This window comes from Crinia signifera, chromosome 6 (genome assembly GCF_055691185.1).
Source record: "Crinia signifera chromosome 6, ASM5569118v1, whole genome shotgun sequence".
In the NCBI taxonomy this organism is placed as follows: domain Eukaryota; kingdom Metazoa; phylum Chordata; class Amphibia; order Anura; family Myobatrachidae; genus Crinia; species Crinia signifera.
Window position 1 is genome coordinate 132,479,118 of NC_139222.1, and position 22,625 is coordinate 132,501,742.

Here is a 22,625-nt window from a genome sequence, read left to right on the forward strand (position 1 = left end):
TTGTGACTAAGATTTTTTTTTTTTTCAGTAAAAGACAAAAAAAAGCCCAAAGCTAGCAGCCAAGATGGTAGTAATTACACAAATAAGATATAATATGTCTGCTGGTATTGCCTGAGGTGTAATTGAATTAAATATGATTTCAGATATTTACTGGTTTTAGTACAGGTATTGATGTTTAAAGGATCATTAACATAAAATACAAGTGAACTTCTATTAAAGAGCTACTAATATACATCATGTACTGAAATTAGTAAAAGTTGAAATACCTTGACATCTGTCACAAAGGGCAATATTTTGTGATTGCAATGTTTCGTATCCCAACTGTACAGTTACATAAATGCAGTGAACAATTGCAAGATGCGCATTACAGTCTGACCACGTTCATTCCAATCATTTACAATCAGATTGTAAATATAAAACAACAAGCAGCTGCTTCACACCGTGATGTGACAGAACAGAAAGCCATGTTAATCCACCTTTACAATTACACCTTTCACCTGCTGTTCTTGGTCAAGTTGTCCGACTTGTGTTGAGAAATATCAGAGCTTAAAGGGGTAAAAATTATTTATTAAATTAGCATTGCATTGGACAACTGTGATTTCCCAGGGCCTATTAGATGGAGGGAAGTGCTGTCTCTGCCAATTATCTGACACTTCCTTGAAGTTCACTGAACGCCAGTTGAAACTGCTCAACCTTAGAACCCTGCTAGTGCTGGGTTTGCCTTGATGGAGTTTGTGTATGATAAGGCTGCCTGTGATACATTATATTACCCTTGTTTGAGGAAATATGTTATCCTTGTACAAGATGTTTTATTAATTACTGTCTGGGCCTTGTGAATAACAGACACATTCTGTCTCTCTTATGCTAGTCACAAGCGCACAGTAGTTTCTTCTGCCATTGTGTATGGCTTGTGTTAATGATTTTCGCTATTTGTGGGCATGTACAGGATCCAGTTGGCCATAGAGCGTGATGTGTACAGGCATTGGCCATCTGCTCCGCTTGGTTCCTTCTATTATTATTATTATATCTCTCTATATTGCGTTGCATGGATTTGGACGTGCCTTTCAAAGTACATAAGCAGACGAAGTGTGCATGAAATAAATTATGTAAAAACGTGTAAAGACTTAATGGTACTATACATCTGACAGTAATTGTGCAATTACCTGATTCGGGTCATCGGCAAAATCCAACACGTTGGAAGTTCTACTTTTTGGCAATTCTAACCGTGGATTTTACAGATTCACCAACAAACTGGTGGTCAATGAGTCAGTCTGGATGGGAAATCAGGCCATAGATGTGTCTATATAATGCAGTCATGATAATTAAGTGAGGAAAATAAAATGGGGACGAGAGCCCTCCTTGTGAGATTTTACAATCTAGCTCATTGCTGTTTGTGGCCAGTATAGTGGAGGCGATTCAGACCTGACCACCCAATTTGCTGCCTTGGTCAATGGTGGAGGTTTGTGCATGCCTGAATGCCCATGTGCAAACGCAAACTCGCCAGGGTGTTCGCTACAGGATGGGCGGGTAGAGGATAGATGCAGGGGTCCACCCAGCATGGTGGGTGTGCCAATAGAAATACTGGGAGTACCACTGCGAATGCAGGCGTGTCCATGACTGCTTGGGAAGGGGGGGTGTTCTACAGGGAAGCATTTACTTGCTCTCTAGGCAGCGAATATACACAGCCTAGACAGCAGGTCTGAATTAGGCCCACTATTCACTCACAACTCACTGTAGTCTGCTCTCCTAATGCCACCTACACTGCTTGCCTGCTGCCTTGTGCAATCATTTACTCTCTGGGCAGTAACAAATGTCGCTCTTTGACGAATATGACTTTCAAGCTGCTGTCCAATGCAGGGAGTACAGCAGCGCTTTGTTATATCCCTGGGAAATAATTCTGCCTGGTAAGCGCATGCCTAAGAAGCATAAGAAGGAGCCAGCAAGCTCAAGCTGTCTGCTTAGTTAAAGCTGCATGATGGTATATTTACAATTTAAAAACTTTGTCTAAGGCTTCTATTGACTAACACTGACATGCATTTATAGCATGAAATAATACATATTTGCGAGTTAAATTGTTTTGACATGCAGTTGGGGTTGGTATAATGCTGTTTGTCTATTTTAAGCCATCGGATGCATGTTGCTGCAGTTTAGAACTTGCATTTCATTTGTCTTAATGAGATGAGATGCACATAAGGTGCGTACACACGAGGATCCCCGCTACTGGCCCTCATTAACAATCCGCTTCCTCGTCTGCACATGCACAGATGGCGGAGTGGGAGCGTGCATCGTCCGTCAGTGGGTGTGTGCACACTGGGCGATAAAGTGAGTGATATAAGCTCATATTTTCACCCAGTGAAAGAGAGTGATTCACAGGTGGGCCTAAAAGGCGCAATGTAGAGGACTTGTGAAATTATTATAATGCTGCAGGAGGCTCATTGCTGACATCTCAGATCTAATGCCTCTGCCCTAAGGCGCAGCATTAGGTCACCATTACGACCAGCATGGTTACCACATCTTTTTTACTGCGGCTGGTCATTCTTGACTGAAGCCACACACCGGCCGATATATCTGTTCAATTGAAAGGTTGACATATCGATAGAACATTAGCCAGTGTGTACCAGCGATACCTCTGTGAACGGCATCCTGTACACTCGCACAGGAGCCCACTGAGATTGACAGCTTAACTGGGCAGGCGCATGAAAGTACGCACACCTACTTTTGAAGGATGGATTGAGCAGTGTGTTTGGAGACCATGCTGTCTGATCTGATGAGCGATCAATCTACAGATATACCTTGTAATGTGCACCCAGCTTTACTTACTATATCCTGTTTCTCCTTCTTGTGCAGAAAGTGTGGTTGTGATTATACTTTCAATTGTGTGGAGTTTGTATGTTATACCCATGCTTGCGTCGGTCTCTTCTGGGATCTACGGTTTCCTACTATAACTCACGGAAAGGTTAACTGTCTTTGAACTAAATAAACCCATATTCTCTGTAAAGCTGTGCATAATATGTAGGCATAATAGAAATATTATTATTCATATTAGAGTTAATTTACAGTCCAAGGTGCTATGGTTCTCATAGTAGACAAGATTTAATTCATTTACACTGAAGTGGTGGTATAGAAACTATCTGTTTAAACAGGTATTTTCTCACTTCTAATGCTGGCCACACATCAGACCAACTTTCCTCCAACCATCCAACTAGTTGGTTGGACTGAAAATCTGGTACTGTATGGGGGCAAATGCCAATAAGCAATTTGCTCACAAGCTCAGGAGAATGGACAAAAACATTCAGTGATATTGTTTAAATCAAATAGGTCCAACTTCAGTACATTGTCTGAGTGACAGTTGTTGTCCATTTTCCGATTTGGGAAACAAATTACTTAATTACAAATTACATTTGCTCATATCCAGTACCAGGTTTTTATTCCATCCAACCAACTAGTTGGACGGTTGGAGGAAAGTTGGTCTGATGTGTTGCCAGCATTACTTGTAGTTGCCCTGGTGCTTTCCTCAATTATTCCAATCCAGGAGGACGATAGATAGTGATGTGAAGAGGCGGCACTCTTAGGTCTTTGAAGAAATATTTCAGGCGAGGAACTTTGATATAAGTTACGGTGTTCCTCGCCTGAAATATTTCTTCAAAGACCTAAGAGTGCCGCCTCTTCACATCACTATCTATATATATATATATATATATATATATATATATATATATATATATATATATATTATGTCTCAATTGTGCTTTGTAAGTAGATAAATTACAAAATAACATTTTGATGAAGCTGAGTATCTAAACAGATCAACTGCATGAAAACGTTTCTGCATTGTATTGTCACTAACAACCTTCAGTGTGTATTATGTCTATCTATGTGTACACACCATGTTACTCCCTGCCACTTATAAATACTTCCTATGCACTGTACTAAAGGGAGTCAGTTGTCATATAGTGTTTGTTTTTTTCGGGTTTTTTTTTTAGCACTGACTTAGAGAGATTAGGTAGTGACTCAGGATCAACTGACAGTCGGGCTGGGGTAATGTGAGGACATTTATTTGATCCAGTGGGGGAGGGAGTGGGTGACACGCACATTCTGCATTGTGTGTAAATTCTAGTAAAAATGTACTGCTCCTATTAACACTTTATTATATACAGTATATACACATTCCAATATATTGTAGGTACTGTTAGTACTAATACTGACTGCATTTTATACTTGTGAGTGTGTGTGTCTGTGTGTGTCTGTATGTATATGTGTGTGCTTTCATGTTCTGTATTGAGTGTGTGGTTGCTAGTATTGCTACTCACTTGTGTTCATTAATTCATGTTTGGCTTAAAAGTTAAGATGTGAAATGCACATATTTGATTACTTAAATACTGAATTATCTTTATTACCTTTATTTGGATTTTAGTGTATCCTATACAATCACACTTTCCAACATTGTACGGATTCAGTATTAAATCCCGGCGGTCGGGATCCCGGCGTTCAGAATCCCGACGCCGGAATCCCGACAGCCGAAATGCCGACAAGGGGGGGACGTGGATCGCCCCCCCTTGCGGGCTCGCTGTGCTCGCCACGCAGCGGGCCCGGTGCCTCGCTACACTCGGCACACTAATTTATTCTCCCTCCAGGGGTGTCGTGGACACCCACGGGGGGAGAATGTGTCGGCATTTCGGCGGTCGGGATTCCGGCGTCGGGATTCTGAACGCCGGGATCCCGACCGCCGGGATTGTAACTGCATCCCCATTGTACATATACAAATTGGGACAATGTGTACTAATAAAAAGGAAAAATGGTGGTCAAGTTTTTGCATACTCCGTGGTATGTTCGAGTATGGTATGGCGGTCCGACAATCGGGATACCGACTGTCAGTATCCCGACATCGACTGTCGGGCAGTAATCCGGCACCCGGTATGTACATCCTCCAATTCATTAAACCTCTGGTGCTAGTGGTGAGAGCGAGACACACCACTCAGTAGTCTCAGGAGACAGTTTGTATATATATAATCTATCGCCTACAATACAGAAACATTTAAATTGGAACCTAAACTCTTTGGAAGTTAGTTACCATGTTGTTGTAAAGCAAATGTAATGAGAATACAAACATCAATTCACTATGAATTATTGATCTGACTGGCTGCTGTCAGTAGATTCAGTCCACATAATAGCTGCCTGCATTATGTACTGTGGAAGTAGACTAACAAATGTTATAGAACTGAGATGTATGAAGCAGTGATAAGGGATAGAAAGTGATAAAGTACCAGGCACTTTATCACTTCTCCTCCCTTATCACTGCTTCATACATCTACCCCTGTATGTGATACTGAACGTAGTTTGTCAAATGTTATACCTGCTCACATATGAAGTAAGTAACAATGAGCTCAGAATATGTGATGCCCATGCCTTTTTCCTGTGTTGCTAAGTCCTCAGCAGCAAGTGTTTTCTTACCCATTTTATTCTGACTTGACAAGTGCAAGGCCATTTAGTGCAGTGGGTGAAAGGTCACACAGCAATGTCACAGTCTGTCCAGGCTACTGTACTAGTGTGTCTGCCACATTATCCATCTATGAGGTGAGCAATTCTCACCATTTAAACATTTCCTTATCCTGCGGAGAATCATATATGCATTTTCTCCTTTTCTCTAGAATGTCTGTTTGTTCTTGTTGTCATAACAGTGTTTTTGATAAGGAGGCCGATGTTGGTCCTGAGCCTCGCCTCTCCTCTTTGTAACCACGCTCCATTCTACGCTCTAACATAACAATACTCACTTTGTCTTCTTACCCCTCCCTCCATCTGCTTTCCATTCCAGTCCCAATAGAGTTGGGGATTTGCCCAACTTCTGACCTCATTTGCCCTTCTGATCTGAGGGGGGATACGGTTATTATTTATAGTCTGTAAGCTGTTTTTTTTTTTATTATTATGATTAATATTTTGCTTTAAAAGCACCTGGATGTTTCATTTTTTCTTGTCTTGTTTGGGAATTGTTGTTTTGTTTAGTTAATTTAATTTAGTTTAGCTTTCTTTCAGTGTATACAGAAACACATGTGTGTTTAAATAGACTTATATTAGGGTTTTGATGTTGCAAAATTGCAGAAAAGATAATGAGCTGACATGTAACTTAACAGGAAAAGATATTTTGATTATATTTGTGGCTAAATCTTAGAAATGACTGTGAATTAATGACATCAATTTCTTTGTTTCATTTCACGGTAAATTTGACTTACATGGCAATCAGTCAGATAATATCTCACATCATTAAGCTGCAGTTCACCGATTACACAGATGAAAGCTAATAATTCATTGGTTGCTTCATATTGCTCTATTGGTGTGACTGTAATGAGGCAAACATAGGGCCCTATCTAAAGTATGTTCACACTCTGAAAACAGAAGGCCTGATTTGAAGGTGTATGTAAATGGCAAGGCTACTGCATCCTTGTACATAGTGTTACTGCAATAATATACTTATGCCGCAGGTGAAGAGATTTGTGATACAACAGTAGAGTTTTTAATCCGCTGCTTGCAACTAAGCCATCAGAGTCATTTGACACCCCCCCCACACACACACACACAGACACACACTTTGGGGTGTATTCAATGCTTTCTGCGAGCTGTGACAGCACAAGCAGGGCTGCCTGCTCGCTATCACAGCTCGTAGGGTCAGTACTCAACTGACCCCCTGCCACACGCCATTCCCCCTCGCTAGGTTTTTGGAGCAAGGGAGAAACGGTGTATTCAGTTGTTTCCCCATTGTTTGACACCCTCGCCGGCCGCATTGAATACACCCCATTACCTCCTGTAAATGACCCTAGTATGTTGTCTTCCCTGTAATAAGGACTAAAGAAATGTGTTCCCAAAGCATCTCTAAAGACCCACTTGACTTCTATAAGTGAAAAAGTTGCAGCCGAACCCCCTTGAGTCGCCCGGGACCCGATCGCATGGGACTGCATGTCTGATCAGAATCAGAGGTTAAACATATGAAATTTGGGCCCTTTTCAGCCGATTCCTTGGCCCGAATTTCAGGATTGGATGAAAAGGGACAAAATTGCACTAGTGGATGGGGCCTTAAGGCCCCCATACACTGGGCTGATTTGTCCTAAGGACAAGTCGGATCAGTTTGCCCTTGAGAGACACCCGTCATGTGATCCCGGGGAACTACTGCGGCTGTTGAGGGCAGGCAGTGGGGTCCGACCAGCTGGTGGTGGCGGGTAGTTTGTAGCGGGGTGCATCCGAGCAGAGGCTGTGTCCGGGAACTTGTAGCGGCATTTTGCCAGGCGGCAGGGCAGGATGCGGCTGCTGTATATTTTGAAATGACTGCACGGACACTGATTGGCTGAGATAATTCTCTCAGCCAATCAGCAGCCTCTAATCTGATTGGCTGAAACGATTCTCCACTGATTAATTGCACTTAATTTCACTGATTAATTGCATCCAGGTGACTGCATAAAATCATATAGCTATCCATATCCATATTATGTAGAATGTGTTTAGTGTTTGTATTATATTAAACACTAAGAATACTAATGTAATTAATTATAATAGTATAATATAAGTAGAATAGTATGAACATTCTGGCTTTTACCCAGCATTTAAATGCAGGGTCTTTTTGCCAGTTCCAGTCTGACCCTCTGGAAGAAAGCATCAACCCGGGACGACATTCACAGGTCTTTGACACTGCAAGACCAAGGAATTTCAACCGGGTTGACCCTAATGCAGAAACAAAAAGGTCCCGTGTTTAAATGCAAACTACAGGGTAGAAATGCTTGACCTGGTAATTTGATTTTCAGTTGAGATATTTATTACATTTTCTGTGTGTGCTTTATACTTGGCTTTGTGTTTGTGTTAATATAGTTCAAGGATTTGGATGCATGTGTTGCCATGGTATAATCTTCAGTAAGAAACGTTTGACATGATGAGACACAGCCCTAAGCTGTGCTGCATGGTTTTGTTCTCATTATCTGGAACTTAATTTCATCATGTAGTCTGACATAAAATATTAACTCTAGTAAATGGGTATTGGCATCGAAGGAATAACTGCCAATTAACTTTTTAAAAACTATTTTATAAAGCGAAGTTACGAGAAAGGATGAGGTAGCTGCTCTGCGCACACCTGGAGCTGCACTCTTCACAATGTAATACGTGTCACCTAACACGTCAGACAAAACAAGGAAACAACAAAAGGGGTTATACAAAGTAAAAAAAGCGCTCACAAAAAATTGCTCAATGAATTTGTTCTGTATCTGAATTGAGGGATTCCTTCAAATATGCCGGAATGGTTTGTCCACGACGTATATGAGAAATAAACAAACGTGAATATATGGTGAAGATTGTTTTAAAAAACTCTTTCATATACGTCTCTCTACACTTGGTTCTTGTACCGTACTTACACCAAGAAAAGTGTTTCTACATTCGTAAAGGTATCTTTGTTAGGTGGATCAATCACGCCAAACAGGTATCTTCCACCTCAAACATGATCTTAACACGTATAGACATGTACAATGGGCGTACCTTACTTACAATTGTATTTGTAATTTTGAACACATAAAGGTTTCTTTTGCCTCTCTTTCCTCCCATGTTTTCCTTCTAGTGGGGACCGAGATATACTCAAGCATAGAGGAAAAAGACACGGACCCCCATCTACTTTTTTCTCTATGCCCATTAAACATTATTATTATTAGTCATTAATCATTATCATCATTATGTTTTTCCAGATCCCCCAATATTCTAGTTAAATAGGTGTGAAGCTTGTCATGACCACCCCCCCCCCCCCCCCCCCCCCCATCTGTTCATTTCTTTGTGTGGTCTTAGCAGTGGAACTGAAAGGCCAGGCTTGGACTTTCAGTTACACTTGGCAAAAGGGTATTTTCTTCTAACCTCTATATGGTTCAAGCTAAAATATCTGTATTATCCTGCAGTGTGAACTTCACATTAACTTGAAATACCCCACAATATTTTTTTCCTAAAAGGTTAAAAAAAGTATTCACTTCTGAAAAATGCTTTTAATTACTTTTCATTTATTTTCCTGTGCTATTGGGATATGATGTATATAGTGAAGCCCTACTGCTGGCCAAATCATCGGTTGTCATAGAACCTAGAGCTTTTTTTTTTTTTAAGGAATCCCTCAATTCGGACACAGAAGACATTTATTGAGGGCTTTTTTTGTGAGCGCTCTTTTGTTGTTTCATTATTTTATAAAGTTGAAAACAATGGGCGCCCGTTAAACTATTGCTACCCCCCAGAGTTAACCTAGAATCTATTGGTGCAACAAATAACAGAGACTAATTTTGCAATGTACAAAATATCCACATAACCATTACCCATACACAGGCCATCACGTCCTTATACCCCATTTACCTACAGTACACAGTGTTCTCCCCAGACCCCGGGTGCAGGATAGGGCCAGGTGCCAGGTAAAGTCCCTGTGACCTGGTGGGAATACTGCCTACAGGTGTAGTGCTGAAATATTATCTTGCTCTCATTTTTGCTGAGCTTTGTTTTACATTCAAAATCAATCCAGTTTCTGCCCATGATCAGTTTTGTCTGACATATCGGAGCTACACTATGGAAATGTGTGTTTGAATGGTACTGACAACTATGCTATAGTTTATAAATGTTTGATTACTGTGGAAAAGTAGGTATGCACTGAAGTGATGCAATATACAGTATTGAGACATCGTGTGTATATTGCCCTTGTATAACCCTATCTTTTTCTTTTCTAGCAATTGAGACCCAGAGCACCAGTTCGGAGGAGATTGTCCCCAGCCCCCCCTCTCCCCCACCTCTCCCGAGGATTTACAAACCGTGTTTCGTGTGTCAAGACAAGAGTTCCGGTTATCACTATGGAGTCAGTGCCTGCGAGGGCTGCAAGGTACTTACCTGCTCATATCTGTTGCAACTGAAAGATGCAATGCTATAGGCAAACAAAATAACCAACTGTACATTACCGGCACCACCATTTCTTCCCGAGTTAGGAACATTCGAATTCCGTATTACTTGCAGCCAGAGGTCTATTGGTTTTGCCACAGATATTGAGGCCAGTCCCGATTCTGTAGTGTCCCAAAGCCACAAGTGAGCCAATCTTTGTCTACCTATTAATAATCACTTATCCAAACGACTTTCTCACTTCACGGCTCCAAAGGATAACAAAGACACGTAGATCAGAGAGTACTGTCGCGGTAATGATGTGGCAGCACTTTGCTGTGTTGTTTTGGGATGGAGCGGATCTTTGTTATAGGCAGATAATTTGCTCAGAGGAAGTTTGTTGTGAATTGATAAAAAGAAAAGCTTAGGTGTCTATTTTATAATTTGCTACAATAAAGACATCTATCTCCACAATTTATCAGTAACGTCCATCCTGGATAGCTAAACAATTCTTAGCTGCCGTTGCCATGTTTCTGGTCCATGTGAGCTGGGAGCGATCTGTCCTCCTTGCTCACGCAGCTTGCAGTCCTGCCAGGCTAGTCTGAGGAGATATGCACATGCTTAACTTGGCAGTCTAATAGAATTAAACTTACATTGATAAGTGCATGTTGTCGGGTGAAAAATAAAAACAAAAGCAAAGAAACATACAATTTCTTTTTAAAGTGTTGTGAATTCCTCACAGGTGGGCAATACGCTTTGAATTGGGTACTCCCAGGTACTGCAGGTCATTAGATCAGCTGTACACTGTAGATGCTACTATAAATGTACTGTAGGAACTATATAAAGTAGACTTGGTATGGAATGTCACAGGGTTACTGAACCACACTGCACATGTCTCCTGTAAGGACCAGAACCACGCAGTCATTACGCATGGGACTGCCATCTAAGTTATTCATCATTAAGTTATTAGTCATTAATCATTATCATCATTACGTTATTCTAGATCCCCCCAATATTCTACTTAAAGCAATAGGCATGGAGCTTGTCATGACCCCACTTCCTGTTCATCTCTTTGTGTGGTCTTGGTAGTGTAACTGAAAGGCCAGGCTTGGACTATCAGTTGTGACTTGGCAAAAGGGTATACCTCTATAGCATGGGTCTTCAACCTGTGGCCCTCCAGATGTTGTGAAACTACATGTTCCAACATGCATTGCCACATTTTTTTCTATAAGAGCATGCCAAAAAACCCAGGGCATGCTGGGAGATGTAGTTCCACAACATCTGGAGGGCCACAGGTTGAAGACATGTGCTCTATAGGGTGCAAGCAAATATATCTGTATTATCCTGCAGTGACAACTTAACATTAAATTGAAATACCCCACACAATTTTTTCCCTAAAATGTTAAAAAAGTATGCACTTCTGAAAAATGCTTATTATTTTTAATTTATTTCCCTGTGCTATTGGGATATGATGTATATAGTAAAGCCCTACTGCTGGCCAAATCACCGGTTGTCATAGAACCTAGAGCTTTTTTTTATACCTAAAATAAATATACTCTTTGATCTTCCTACCTAGAGCTTGGGGCTTATGGACTTGGAATTGAATTGTGCTTTTCAATAATACACCAAATTCATATGGTTTTAATCCTAAAAAGAAAAATATATTTTGCGGTGCCCACTGCAGTACGGTAGAAAGATGGGTGCTTTCCTGCAGCGGATATTTCTTATTCTCTAAAGATATGTCTTATCCTCTTATTCTACTGCTGTGATATTAAGGGGAGATACAATTATGAAAGCTATAGGGCGGTATTCAATACCGGATGATATTTCCGACAGACGGAAATATTGACTGTTTCCGACAAGATTGGGGTCTGTTTTTCCAACTGTCTGAAAGTCTGTGGATTGTCAAAAACCTCCGCCGATAGTAGAAAACGGCCATGGATTTGACAATCCGTTTTTGGCAACGCAGATTACATTTTAAACAAATTTGGTACTTGTGTACTAGCACGGTGCCCACGATATTTGGTCGCACAACTTTTAATCGCATTGCATGGCATACACCCGATGCACTGCGATGCGATTTAAAATTGTATAAGCCCCCTATACAATGTTAAATTGTATAAGCACCCTAATGGGGGCTTACAATATTAAATGCTCCCCCACGCCACCCCCACTATGAACGTGAACCCGAAGCGTGGCGAGCGCAGCGAGCCCGCGAGGGGTGTCCTCCGACCTTTTCATACCCCCACTATCCACGTCGGCGTGGAGCTGATTTTATATAGTGTGGCGAGCGCAGCGAGCCACCGAGCCCGAAGTGTGGCGAGCGCAGTGAGCCCCACGAGGGGACGCGTAATACCTGTGAAGTAATGCGTGTCCCCTCGTCACGCTTCGGGCTCGGTGGCTCGCTGTGCTCGCCACACTATATAAAATCAACTCCACGCCGACGTGGATAGTGGGGGTATGAAAAGGTCGGAGGATGCGTACCGCCGCCCCTCGCGGGCTCGCTGCGCTCGCCACGCTTCGGGTTCACGTTCATAGTGGGGGTGGCGTGGGGGTGCATTTAACATTGTAAGCCCCCATTAGGGTGCTTATACAATTTAATATCGCATTGCATTGTATGGCATTGTATGCCATATACAATGGTATACAATTTTAAATTGTATACCATCGGGTGCCAATCGCATCGCATACCATCGCATGCCTTATGGTCTGCGATGCGATGAGCGCCGTGATAGTACACAAGTACCACAAATTTATATCTGCACAGGTGAGTTTTTTGCCAAAAATAGAATACATATGACCGATAACATTGAATACCCCATAGCTTAAGCACTAACAAGTCATCTTATAATTTATATTTTACAGGTGATGTTTGAAAAATTACAGTTAGGATCTGATTGGGTGCTACTTTATGAACATTTTATCTCTTTCCAAACTTTGATACATACCCTTTGTACATATTTTACTTATGTTATGTACTTTGACAGTAAGTCAGGAAGCTTAAAGTTCTTTAAAGATCACCTAATTAAATAGCCTAAAATATGTACATTATTTGTGGTATCCTTTACATAGAAGGGGTCCTTTAGCCCTAGAAGTATCTAGAGCAGGCATGTCCAACGTTGGCCCCCCAGATGTTGTAAAACTACACACCCCAGCATGCTTTGCCACAGTTGTGCTATTAGAGAATGCTAAGACTATTGCAAAGCATGCTGGGATGCGTAGTTTCACAACATCTGGGGGGCCAACGTTGGACATGCCTGATCTAGAGTATGACCCAACTCAGCTTCTTAATATTGCTTAAATTCCTATTGCACTTTTTTCTGACAACTATTGCAAAAGGATTAGTGCTACTGGGAACAGTTCAAAATAGTAATGCAAGAGATGAGCTCCAACAATATCCAGCCATGGGGGTTCGGTGCTCGGAGCGCTAAAGATAAGTGCATACAGTATGTATTATGACTGATCAGGAGGGGAAGGGATGAGGTCAGAATGGGGTTTGTATAATGAATAAATTTAGATAAATAAACAAATAAACATAATTAAATAATAAAAATTAAAATAAAATATAAAAATAAATAAAATTAAAAATAAAATTAAAAATAAATAAATAAAATAAAATAAAAATATGTAAATAAATAAAATGAAAATGAGGGTGACAAAGAGAATGAAGAATATAATATAAGAAGATGTGGAAAGTAAAAATAAAAATAAGTGAAAAATGATGTGAGCTAATAAGAAATAAAAACGATGTGTGCTGCTGAATTAAACAGTTGTGCAGGTACAAAATATAGTGTGACCTGTAAAAAAAAAGGGGTTAATACAATGTTTACACTCTCTTGGAGTATTGAAGAGTCTTTGACCTATCTATCCCTGCTGTGCGGCTGAAGTTAACTTGTGCCGCGATCTCCAAGCCTGGAGATTGGCGGCGGGTGTTAGTTGCACTTCTGTGCGGGAGGCTGTACTCGAGGCTGTGTTCTGCTGCCGCGGCTCCACTCGCCGGGTGAATTCGGCTTTCAGGAGGGTGGACCGGCGTCCCTGTGTGCCGCTGTAGTAGGTGTAGGTGGCAAGACTTCTCAAAGCTGCTCCAATGCGTTTTGTGCCTAACAGGAAAATCCTTGAAAAAGTGCCTGTTAGGCACGAAACGCGTTGGAGAAGCTTTGAGAAGTCTTGCCACCTACAGGGACGCCGGTCCACCCTCCTGAAAGCCGAATTCACCCGGCGAGTGGAGCCGCGGCAGGAGAACACAGCCGCGAGTACAGCCTCCCGCACAGAAGTGCAACTAACACCCGCCGCCAATCTCCAGGCACAAGGTAACTTCAGCCGCATAGCAGGGATAGATAGGTCAAAGACTCTCCAATACTCCAAGAGAGTGTAAATATTGTATTAACCCCTTTTTTCTTACAGGTCACACTATTATTTTGTACCAGCACAACTGTTTAATTCAGCAGCACACATCGTTTTTATTTCTCATTTTTCACTTTCTTTTATTTTTACTTTCCACATCTTCTTATATTATATTCTTCATTCTCTTTCTCACCCTCATTTTCATTTGATTTATTTACATATTTTTATTTTATTTTTTTATTTTATTTTTTTTTATTTTATTTTTATATTTTATTTTTATTTGTATTATTTAATTATGTTTATTTGTTTATTTATCTAAATTTATTCATTATACAAACCCCATTCTGACCTCATCCCTTCCCCTCCTGATCAGTCATAATACATACTGTATGCACTTATCTTTAGCGCTCCGAGCACCGAACCCCCATTAGTACCTTTAGAATTGGAGCAGCTGACAACCAGAGCGCGGTCAACAATCAAAAACTACAATATCCAGCCATGCTTCAAGCATAAAATATATTAGGCACCACATAACTGGTTATGATAGTGTCCACTTCTGTAGCAGGGATTCGTAAGTAAAATAATTGTAAAACATTACAGTTTCTGCAGGAATAGAAGTGATAGGTGAACCTGGATCCTTTGAGCTCTGTGTTCTTGGCGTGCTGTGATGCAAGAAACACATTTTTTGTAAGGGATTTTTTGTGTGGAAAAAACATAGTAAAATTCCTCCAATTGTATTCTTGTCCCTGCAAATCAAAAATATAAAGGTGGGTGCCGCCATATTATTTCCACTGTTCGCAGTTCTAAAGTCCGGCAACAACATGTTGTCCCTACTCCTATACTGTACAAATATATTGCTGGTCTGAAAGGTTCTCGCGTAAGTTGATTTTTGCATGTGTCATTTCTTTCCCACAGGGTTTTTTCAGACGCAGCATACAGAAAAACATGGTGTACACATGTCACCGGGATAAGAACTGCATAATTAACAAAGTGACGCGGAACCGCTGTCAGTACTGCCGACTGCAGAAGTGCTTTGAGGTTGGCATGTCCAAAGAATGTGAGTGACCTGATCCATAAGTAATTACCTGATCCTCTTTAGGATAGCCAGATTATTTAAAGCAACCTGCTTATAAGTAGATAGAATAGAATTAATAAAAAAGGAGCATTTTTTTTTGAAACGTCGCTGCTGAGCTTCTTTTTTTTTTTACAAAAGATTAGTTTTATTTGGAAGTCATTTTTAGTGCCCTCTTTTTAATACTATTATACTGTGATTGTGTTGTGCGCCACGTTTTTGACTGCGTATTAGTTTGTGCTTAAATCTACCTGTCTAAATCTCCTACAAATACTCACAAATATATCTATGCACATTTCAGGAGCTTGAGAGAATGGAAGGTATTTGAGGTAACACTGTGATCTTGGGGGACATTTTACAGTAATTCCAAAACTTCTAGTATAAATGAAGCCCAGTTTTCTTTGCACCTATAAGTGCACTAGAGCTGGAAACACACTGAACGTTGTGTGTACCCAGCAGCCTCTTGTGCGAGAGGACCCGGTGGGGTGCCAGCATCAGAGGCATAGCGAGGGCAGTGCCGGTGCAGCACAAGCTCCGGGCGACAGAAGCTATCAGGTCGCCGGAGCCGTGCCGGCACCGCCAACTCGCCCGCTCCCCTGCACTCTTGACTGAGTGGCAGGCCCGGCGACAGGGGGGAGGGGGTGCACGGATTGCACCACTGCTTTGCCAGCTTGTGGGGGTGTGGTACCTAGCTACACCACTGGGCAGCATCGGTAAGTGCATACACACGTTAATATGCTGGCCACAGCATAGCTATTGCTAGCGGTAACATACGTCCTGCATGTATAGAGGACGTGCAGGAGCATGCATCCTAAGCGACATTGTGCATACACACTGGATGCCATTTAGATTTTTTCATTCAAAACTCAGCAAAATCATTAAAAATTTCTTCCAGTGTGTACCCAGTTTTAGAGATTCACCAGTCTATGGGGGGTTTGCAATGTGGGATCACAAAGGAGGCGTGTAGCTAAAATGGCCGTGGATTGTCGATATGCGGCCTGTATCACGACAATCCATGGCCGTTATCGGCAGAACTAGACCCGACAGCTTCTGAAGTCGGGCCCGTTCTGCCGTGATCCCACATCAATGCTGTCGTTAATGACAGCATTGAATAGGGATCCGCCAGCATTTCCCACATTGGAAATAGCGGCGGCCAGGGGCTGATCCAGGATAAAATGACAGGGGGGGCACCATGATAAAAGAGGGTTTAGGTGGGGGGAGGGCCAGTGTTAGTGGTGCCAGTGTACATGCTAAGAGAGCGGCAGAGAGAGGGTGGCAATGGGATTAAAATAGGCCCTGGCATTTAAAGCCCACCATGGCAACAAAAGTGAAGGATGTAGTTGTGCACGCGCCGAAGGCGCGCTCTGGAAAAGGGGGTGTGGCCACTCAACAGGGGGCATGTCCTTGAGTGTAGTGTACAACACCATATACAACTTCTACACATTATGCAACAAAATACTAGACCCCATTATACTTGCCCCTTACACATGATGCCAAATGGAATGAGCCAAAATTCAAACAATGCCACATGGATTGTGTCAAAATTCACATAATGCCACACGGATTGAGCCAAAATTTACATAATAACACACGGATTGAGCCAAAATTCACATAATGCCAAATGGATTGAGCCAAAATTCACATAATGCCAAATGGATTGAGCCAAAATTCACATAATGCCACATTGATTGTGTCAAAATTCACATAATGCCATACGGATTGAGCCAAATTCATAAGACGCCATATGGATTGAGCCAAAATTCACATAATGCCACATGGATTGAGACAAAATTCACATAATGCCACACGGATTGAGCAAAAATTCACATAATGCCACACGGATTGAGACAAAATTCACATAATGCCACATGGATTGAGCCAGAATTCACATAATGCCACACAGATTGAGACAAAATTCACAATACGCTTCATAAACAGGGACATTGTCCACCAAAGGCGCGCATTAAACATTTACACCATAATGTCCATTGCACGTTAAGTTACAAGGCATGATGTCCATTATGTATTATGCCAAACACCATAATGCCTATTAAAAATTATGCTACAGTAAGTGCTGCTTAGCTACATGCTCATTGCCAAGGGTTCCATGCTCATTGCCAGAGGTTCCATGCTCGTTGCCATGTGGGATTACATGCTCATTGCCAACGGGGAATACATGCTCGTGGTAAATGGGGGACAGCTGCCGTCAGGCAGAAGTGATAGCCACTGGCAGTGGCAGAGCCTGGCTGTATTCCGAGCACTGCAGGTCCCAGCTATTTGAAATAATACCCATTTCACACCAGAAAATGCATTCCCAGGTTGGCCCCTTTTACACCAGCCTAGTCCCTGCATTTTCTGGTGTGAGGGGGAGAGAAAACCACCCCTCCCCCCCTTTAACCAGTTATCTCATTTAACCGGCTATATCTTCGGAACTAACTGACCCATTTACATGAGACAAGTATCATATTGAAGAACTTTTGAGTGGGCTTTGAATGATTTTGGTCCAGTGAAACTGGAACGTTTGGTTCCAGAGTAATCTGCCCTCAAAGAACATGAACAGCCATGAAATTACATTTCAAAAATAAAAAAATCGATTTACATGCTATATCTCTGGAACTGATTGACCGATATGGACCATCCTGGTATCATATTGAAGGCCCAGCGATTTGGAATTGAATGACTTCTACCACAAGCTCCTGTGATGCCAGGGGGGGAACTGGCAGCCGTCGGAACTGGGTGGGGGTCGGAATTGACGGGTCCCATATATCCCATGGGGAAAAAAATGTTACAGCTTTGCCAGGCGATATCTCCGGTTCCCGGGGGGCTAGAGACATGGGACTGGGCTCGTTGGAAAGCTCTGGTCCTCATCTACAAAATAAATGACAGGGGGGCACGTGCCCGGGTGCCCCCCCCCCTGAATCCGCCACTGGCGGCGGCACACCCCCCTAACGCATTGTATGTGGGTCACGGCAGTAAACAACACCGTTTCCAAGCTTTCGCAAAAGTGGTACATTTGAGGAGTCTTTGTTTATCATGCAAGTTAGTTAAACCACAGACCTCAGCTTTAGTAGATAACTACTCCAAGATTAGATTACATATTTCCGCAGAACCTGCTATCTACATTTTGCCAGTTTATTTCCATCGCCACATCTATATGTCACTATTATACAGATCAGCCACTTTAAGTGTGCGTGAGAGATATGAGTCACATTGGCATACATTCTTGTTGTGCAGCCTGATCATGCAAAACAATGTCAAATACCACAACCTATGCATATATGGGTGGACATTCAGGACAGAGTAAGAGAACACACAGCACTACTGGTCATACATTAACTATATTTTTTTATTTTGTAATGCAAAAGAGAAAACAGCGCTAGTTTTTTTGAGGAGAGGTAAATGAAAATCTCAAGGGATGAAAATGTAATATATTTCATATAAACACAATAATAACAATATCAATTTGAATATAAAATTGCAATGGTATCTTTGAAAATATCTTGTAAGCAATAGGTTTGAAATGGTAGCGTAAAGTCTTATTGGGAAAGGCACTCAAATTTTGCAGTGTAATAGTCCCATTTCTAGGGTGACCTTATGGGGGAGTACATGCTGGAAAGTGGGTGGTCCAAATGGTCTCAACACTCAAAATTGCAGGTAAAAGTTCCCAAGGCCTGGTTCTGGTAAACACATCTACTGCTAGAAAAGGCCCAAGCAGAAAATGCTGATCTCTCCAGCAAAACATGTCCAGGGTACCCCACAAGCAGATACTTGTTGGAATACTAGCTGTACTTCTTCCCTCTTGAACTCCAATTGGATGCGTTTAACCGAACCAGGCCTTGGGAACTTTCAAGGGGAAATTATCCATTCTACTCCACTCCAACGACAATGAACACACAACAAGTGAGTTCAGTCATATGCAAACCTGCAATTGTGAGTGTAGAGACTGTGCTATTTGGACTACCCACCTTCCAGCATGTACTCCCCTATAAGGCCACACTAGGAACGTGACTATTACACTGCAAAATTTGAGTGCCTTTCCCAATAAGAGAAACTGTCTTGAAGCTAGCATTTCAAGCCTATTGATAATAATATCAAAGGCACCATTGCAATTTTATATTCATTTTGTTATTGTTTTTATTGTGTTTATATGAAATATATTTAGTTATCATCCGTTGAGCTTATCATTGACCTCTCCTCAAAAAATCTAGCGCTGTGTTTTCTCTTTTGCTCTACTGTTTATTGGGATTGACTCCTCCGTTCTCCACAGCTGCTGGAAACCAGAGCTCATTTCAGCGCCTGATCAGAACCTATGGGGTCAATTCTGTATATTTTTCATTCTGTCCAGTCTCATAGTTATTGTACATACAGTATTGTGGCACACAACTTACAATGTCGGGACACTGGTATTGAAACTTAGCAGTTTGTGGTACCTGTGGCAGTCATATATCTGCCCTATATTTCTGTCATGTTGCATGTCTTCACTACTCCATCATATTCCTTTTCACGCTGGATGGATGCTTTTTTTCTTCATGTCACGTCTTCACGAGCCCTTCCTAATGCAGCTTTCTTTTACTGTGCACCAATCACTGACACCCAACAATAGTCCTATGAATGCAGTCTGTCCTTTCACAAGAAACCATTAATTGTCTCACCAGTGATGTCACTAGCTAGAAAAGTAAGGTGGCTATATGTTCATTAAAATTGGTTCAGAACATACATTCTAATCCACTACATGCTGTTCTGGACTTTTTGTATGTTATAATTATGCAGTGTGCAGGAGGCATTTAACACACGTACATGTCACCTCTTTACAATTCTGTGATCTTTGATTTGTTGCTTGTTCTAATTGTAAATATGTCTCATCCTTTTTCAGCTGTTCGGAACGATCGCAACAAGAAAAAGAAGGAACCCCCAAAACCTGAAGTAACGGAGAGCTATGTGCTGAGCCCAGAAACAGAAAATCTTATAGAGAAAGTGCGGAAAGCTCACCAGGAAACCTTCCCTTCACTGTGCCAGCTAGGCAAATACACTACAGTGAGTGCCAATGTCTTCCTTTATTGCCCATGGCCAAAAGTGCCCATGTAGGGGAAAGTAAAGTCTCTCTTACATAGCATCTTACTGCTTTGACTCCCCATTTCTCCATGGGATAGTTCCTTATTGCATAGGGAATAAAAACACATAGTCATTAAAGCCACCTCTGTTACATTTCTGGCTTATTAACATTTATAAAATAAGGGTAGAACCCATGCACTAGTTTCACTGTAATGTGTGAAAAGTGAGCCCATTTTTGTGTAAAATAGTTGCCCTTATTCATAGAAATATGCATTTATACCCATCTATCCTTAAATGAAACATTTAGGGGGGGAGGGATTAAATAGACAAAGGTAAAGAACCAGCCAATCAGCTTCTTACTGCTGTGTTACAAGCTGCGTTTAAAAAAATGACAGTTGGGAGCTGGTTGGTTGGTACTTTATTTATATTTCAATAATACAGAAATAAAGCACTGAAAGAGTTATAGAGTAGAAGGAAAGAAAGAAAAAAAGTATGCAATACCAAAAATAATAAAATTAATTGTAGCCAATGTTTACGCTCTTTTGTATAAGTGCAAATGTCCTTTCAGTAGCCTTGAGCCCATGAAAACAAATTATAACGCTATTGTCTATCTGTCCCTTACTGTGTTAAGTGGGGATCTTGTAGTAGCGTCTTCTCCCTTTGCTGTTCGGGTCCCTTGCAGTGACTTCCGGATGGCTCAAGGCTACTGAAAGGACATTTGCACTTATACAAAAAAGCGTAAGCATTGGCTACAATTAATTTTACTATTTTTGGTATTGCATAATTTTTCTTCTTTAACTCTTTGAGCACTTTGTTTCTTTATTATTGAAATACATCCCACTTACCCTTAACAGAGCTGCCTATACAAAAAAATTATTCCAAGGCGCGGCAAAGAAGAAATTATTTTTTCTTTTTTGGTACTTTATTCCTGTCCACTTTCTCTCTTAGTAAATAGATTCATTAATACTGTAAGTAGATCATAGAGTTGTATGAAATTCAAGGGTGCACCACAGGACTAGAGTTGAACTTTTCAGAAGATAATACCCCTTTCACAGTATAAAAATAACCTGTGTCAATCCCAAGTGTTGCCGGGTCGACCTGGGTCTCTGTGCGATCTGAAAAGGCCTTTTTAAATTTCCCAGGTCAGCAACCCGGCATTCCGACCTGGGTTAAAAGAAGGGTTACTCCGGGGTCGGACACGGGTTGCTGTGCAGTGTGAATTGGTATCTGTGCAGAGCGACTCTGTCCTGTTCACGCTATGGAGTGTGCAGCTCTTGGCGACAGCGTCAGCTCCAAGTGCTGCCCCCTCCTCTAATCATGCCCCACCCCATCTGACGTCAGCGACACGGCTTATTGCCAGGTTGCTGTGGGGAGAAGAGAAGAGCTTCTTGCTGTGCCAACAAGGATACAGTTCAATAAGGCATGCTCATACATGGCACCCCAGGCATATATACGGCGATAGTGTAATGTCTACCTAACCATGTTATTTCTCACTGTCTGGTTTCAGAATTTCAGCTCCGAGCAGCGAGTCTCACTTGACATTGATCTTTGGGACAAATTCAGTGAGCTGTCCACAAAATGCATAATCAAGACGGTGGAATTTGCCAAACAGTTGCCGGGATTTACCACTTTAACCATTGCAGATCAAATTACCCTTCTTAAAGCCGCCTGTCTGGATATCCTGGTGAGTTCTGTTTGTAACCCTTGTTGTTATTCCACAGTAGTCTTAAAATATACTAATTGTTAAGAAAAGAATTACAGACCAGTCCGATATAAATATCATGTAGCAATCCAATCTCAAAAATGAAAATAAAGGCACTCAGTAGTCAGATAATCAAGAAAAACAACAGTGTATTAGGTTCCACAGGGGGGAATGTTTTCAGAGTTGTGGGCAAAATGGTCATAAATGACTCTTCTGAGTGAAAATAGCAATGCAAGTGTATGGGCTACACTAATTAGGGTCAACAATTCCATATCAACCGTTTGCTTCTGTCGATATTTTCCCGATGTCCACCTTTATTACCTAACTACTATTGACCCTATACCCCATACTCTTTCTGGGCACAGCAATCGCATGCAATATGTACTGTGCAAAATGTATTATGGGCCTAATTCAGACCTGAGCGCAAATGCTAAATCTTTCTCAAATTAACAAAACCATGCTGCACTGCAGGTGGGCCAGATGTGACACGTGCAGAGAGAGTTAGATTTGGGGCGAGTTATTTTGTTTATTTGCAAAGCAAATACTGTCTGCTTTATTTTTACACTGCAATCTAGATTTCAATTTGAAAAAACC

General features: G+C 41.5%; 1 protein-coding gene across 5 annotated transcripts in view; it reads left to right on the top strand.

Annotated features, from left to right (window-relative positions):
- Positions 1–22,625, top strand: part of RARA (retinoic acid receptor alpha) — a 127,537-nt gene that overhangs the window by 98,055 nt on the left and 6,857 nt on the right. For all 5 annotated transcript variants that reach the window (XM_083147255.1, XM_083147254.1, XM_083147258.1 and 2 more), the window contains 4 exons: positions 9,720–9,868; positions 15,121–15,262; positions 20,151–20,311; positions 21,837–22,013. In XM_083147255.1, coding sequence (XP_083003381.1) covers positions 9,720–9,868; positions 15,121–15,262; positions 20,151–20,311; positions 21,837–22,013 — 629 coding nt within the window. The remainder of the gene's footprint in view (positions 1–9,719; positions 9,869–15,120; positions 15,263–20,150; positions 20,312–21,836; positions 22,014–22,625) is intronic.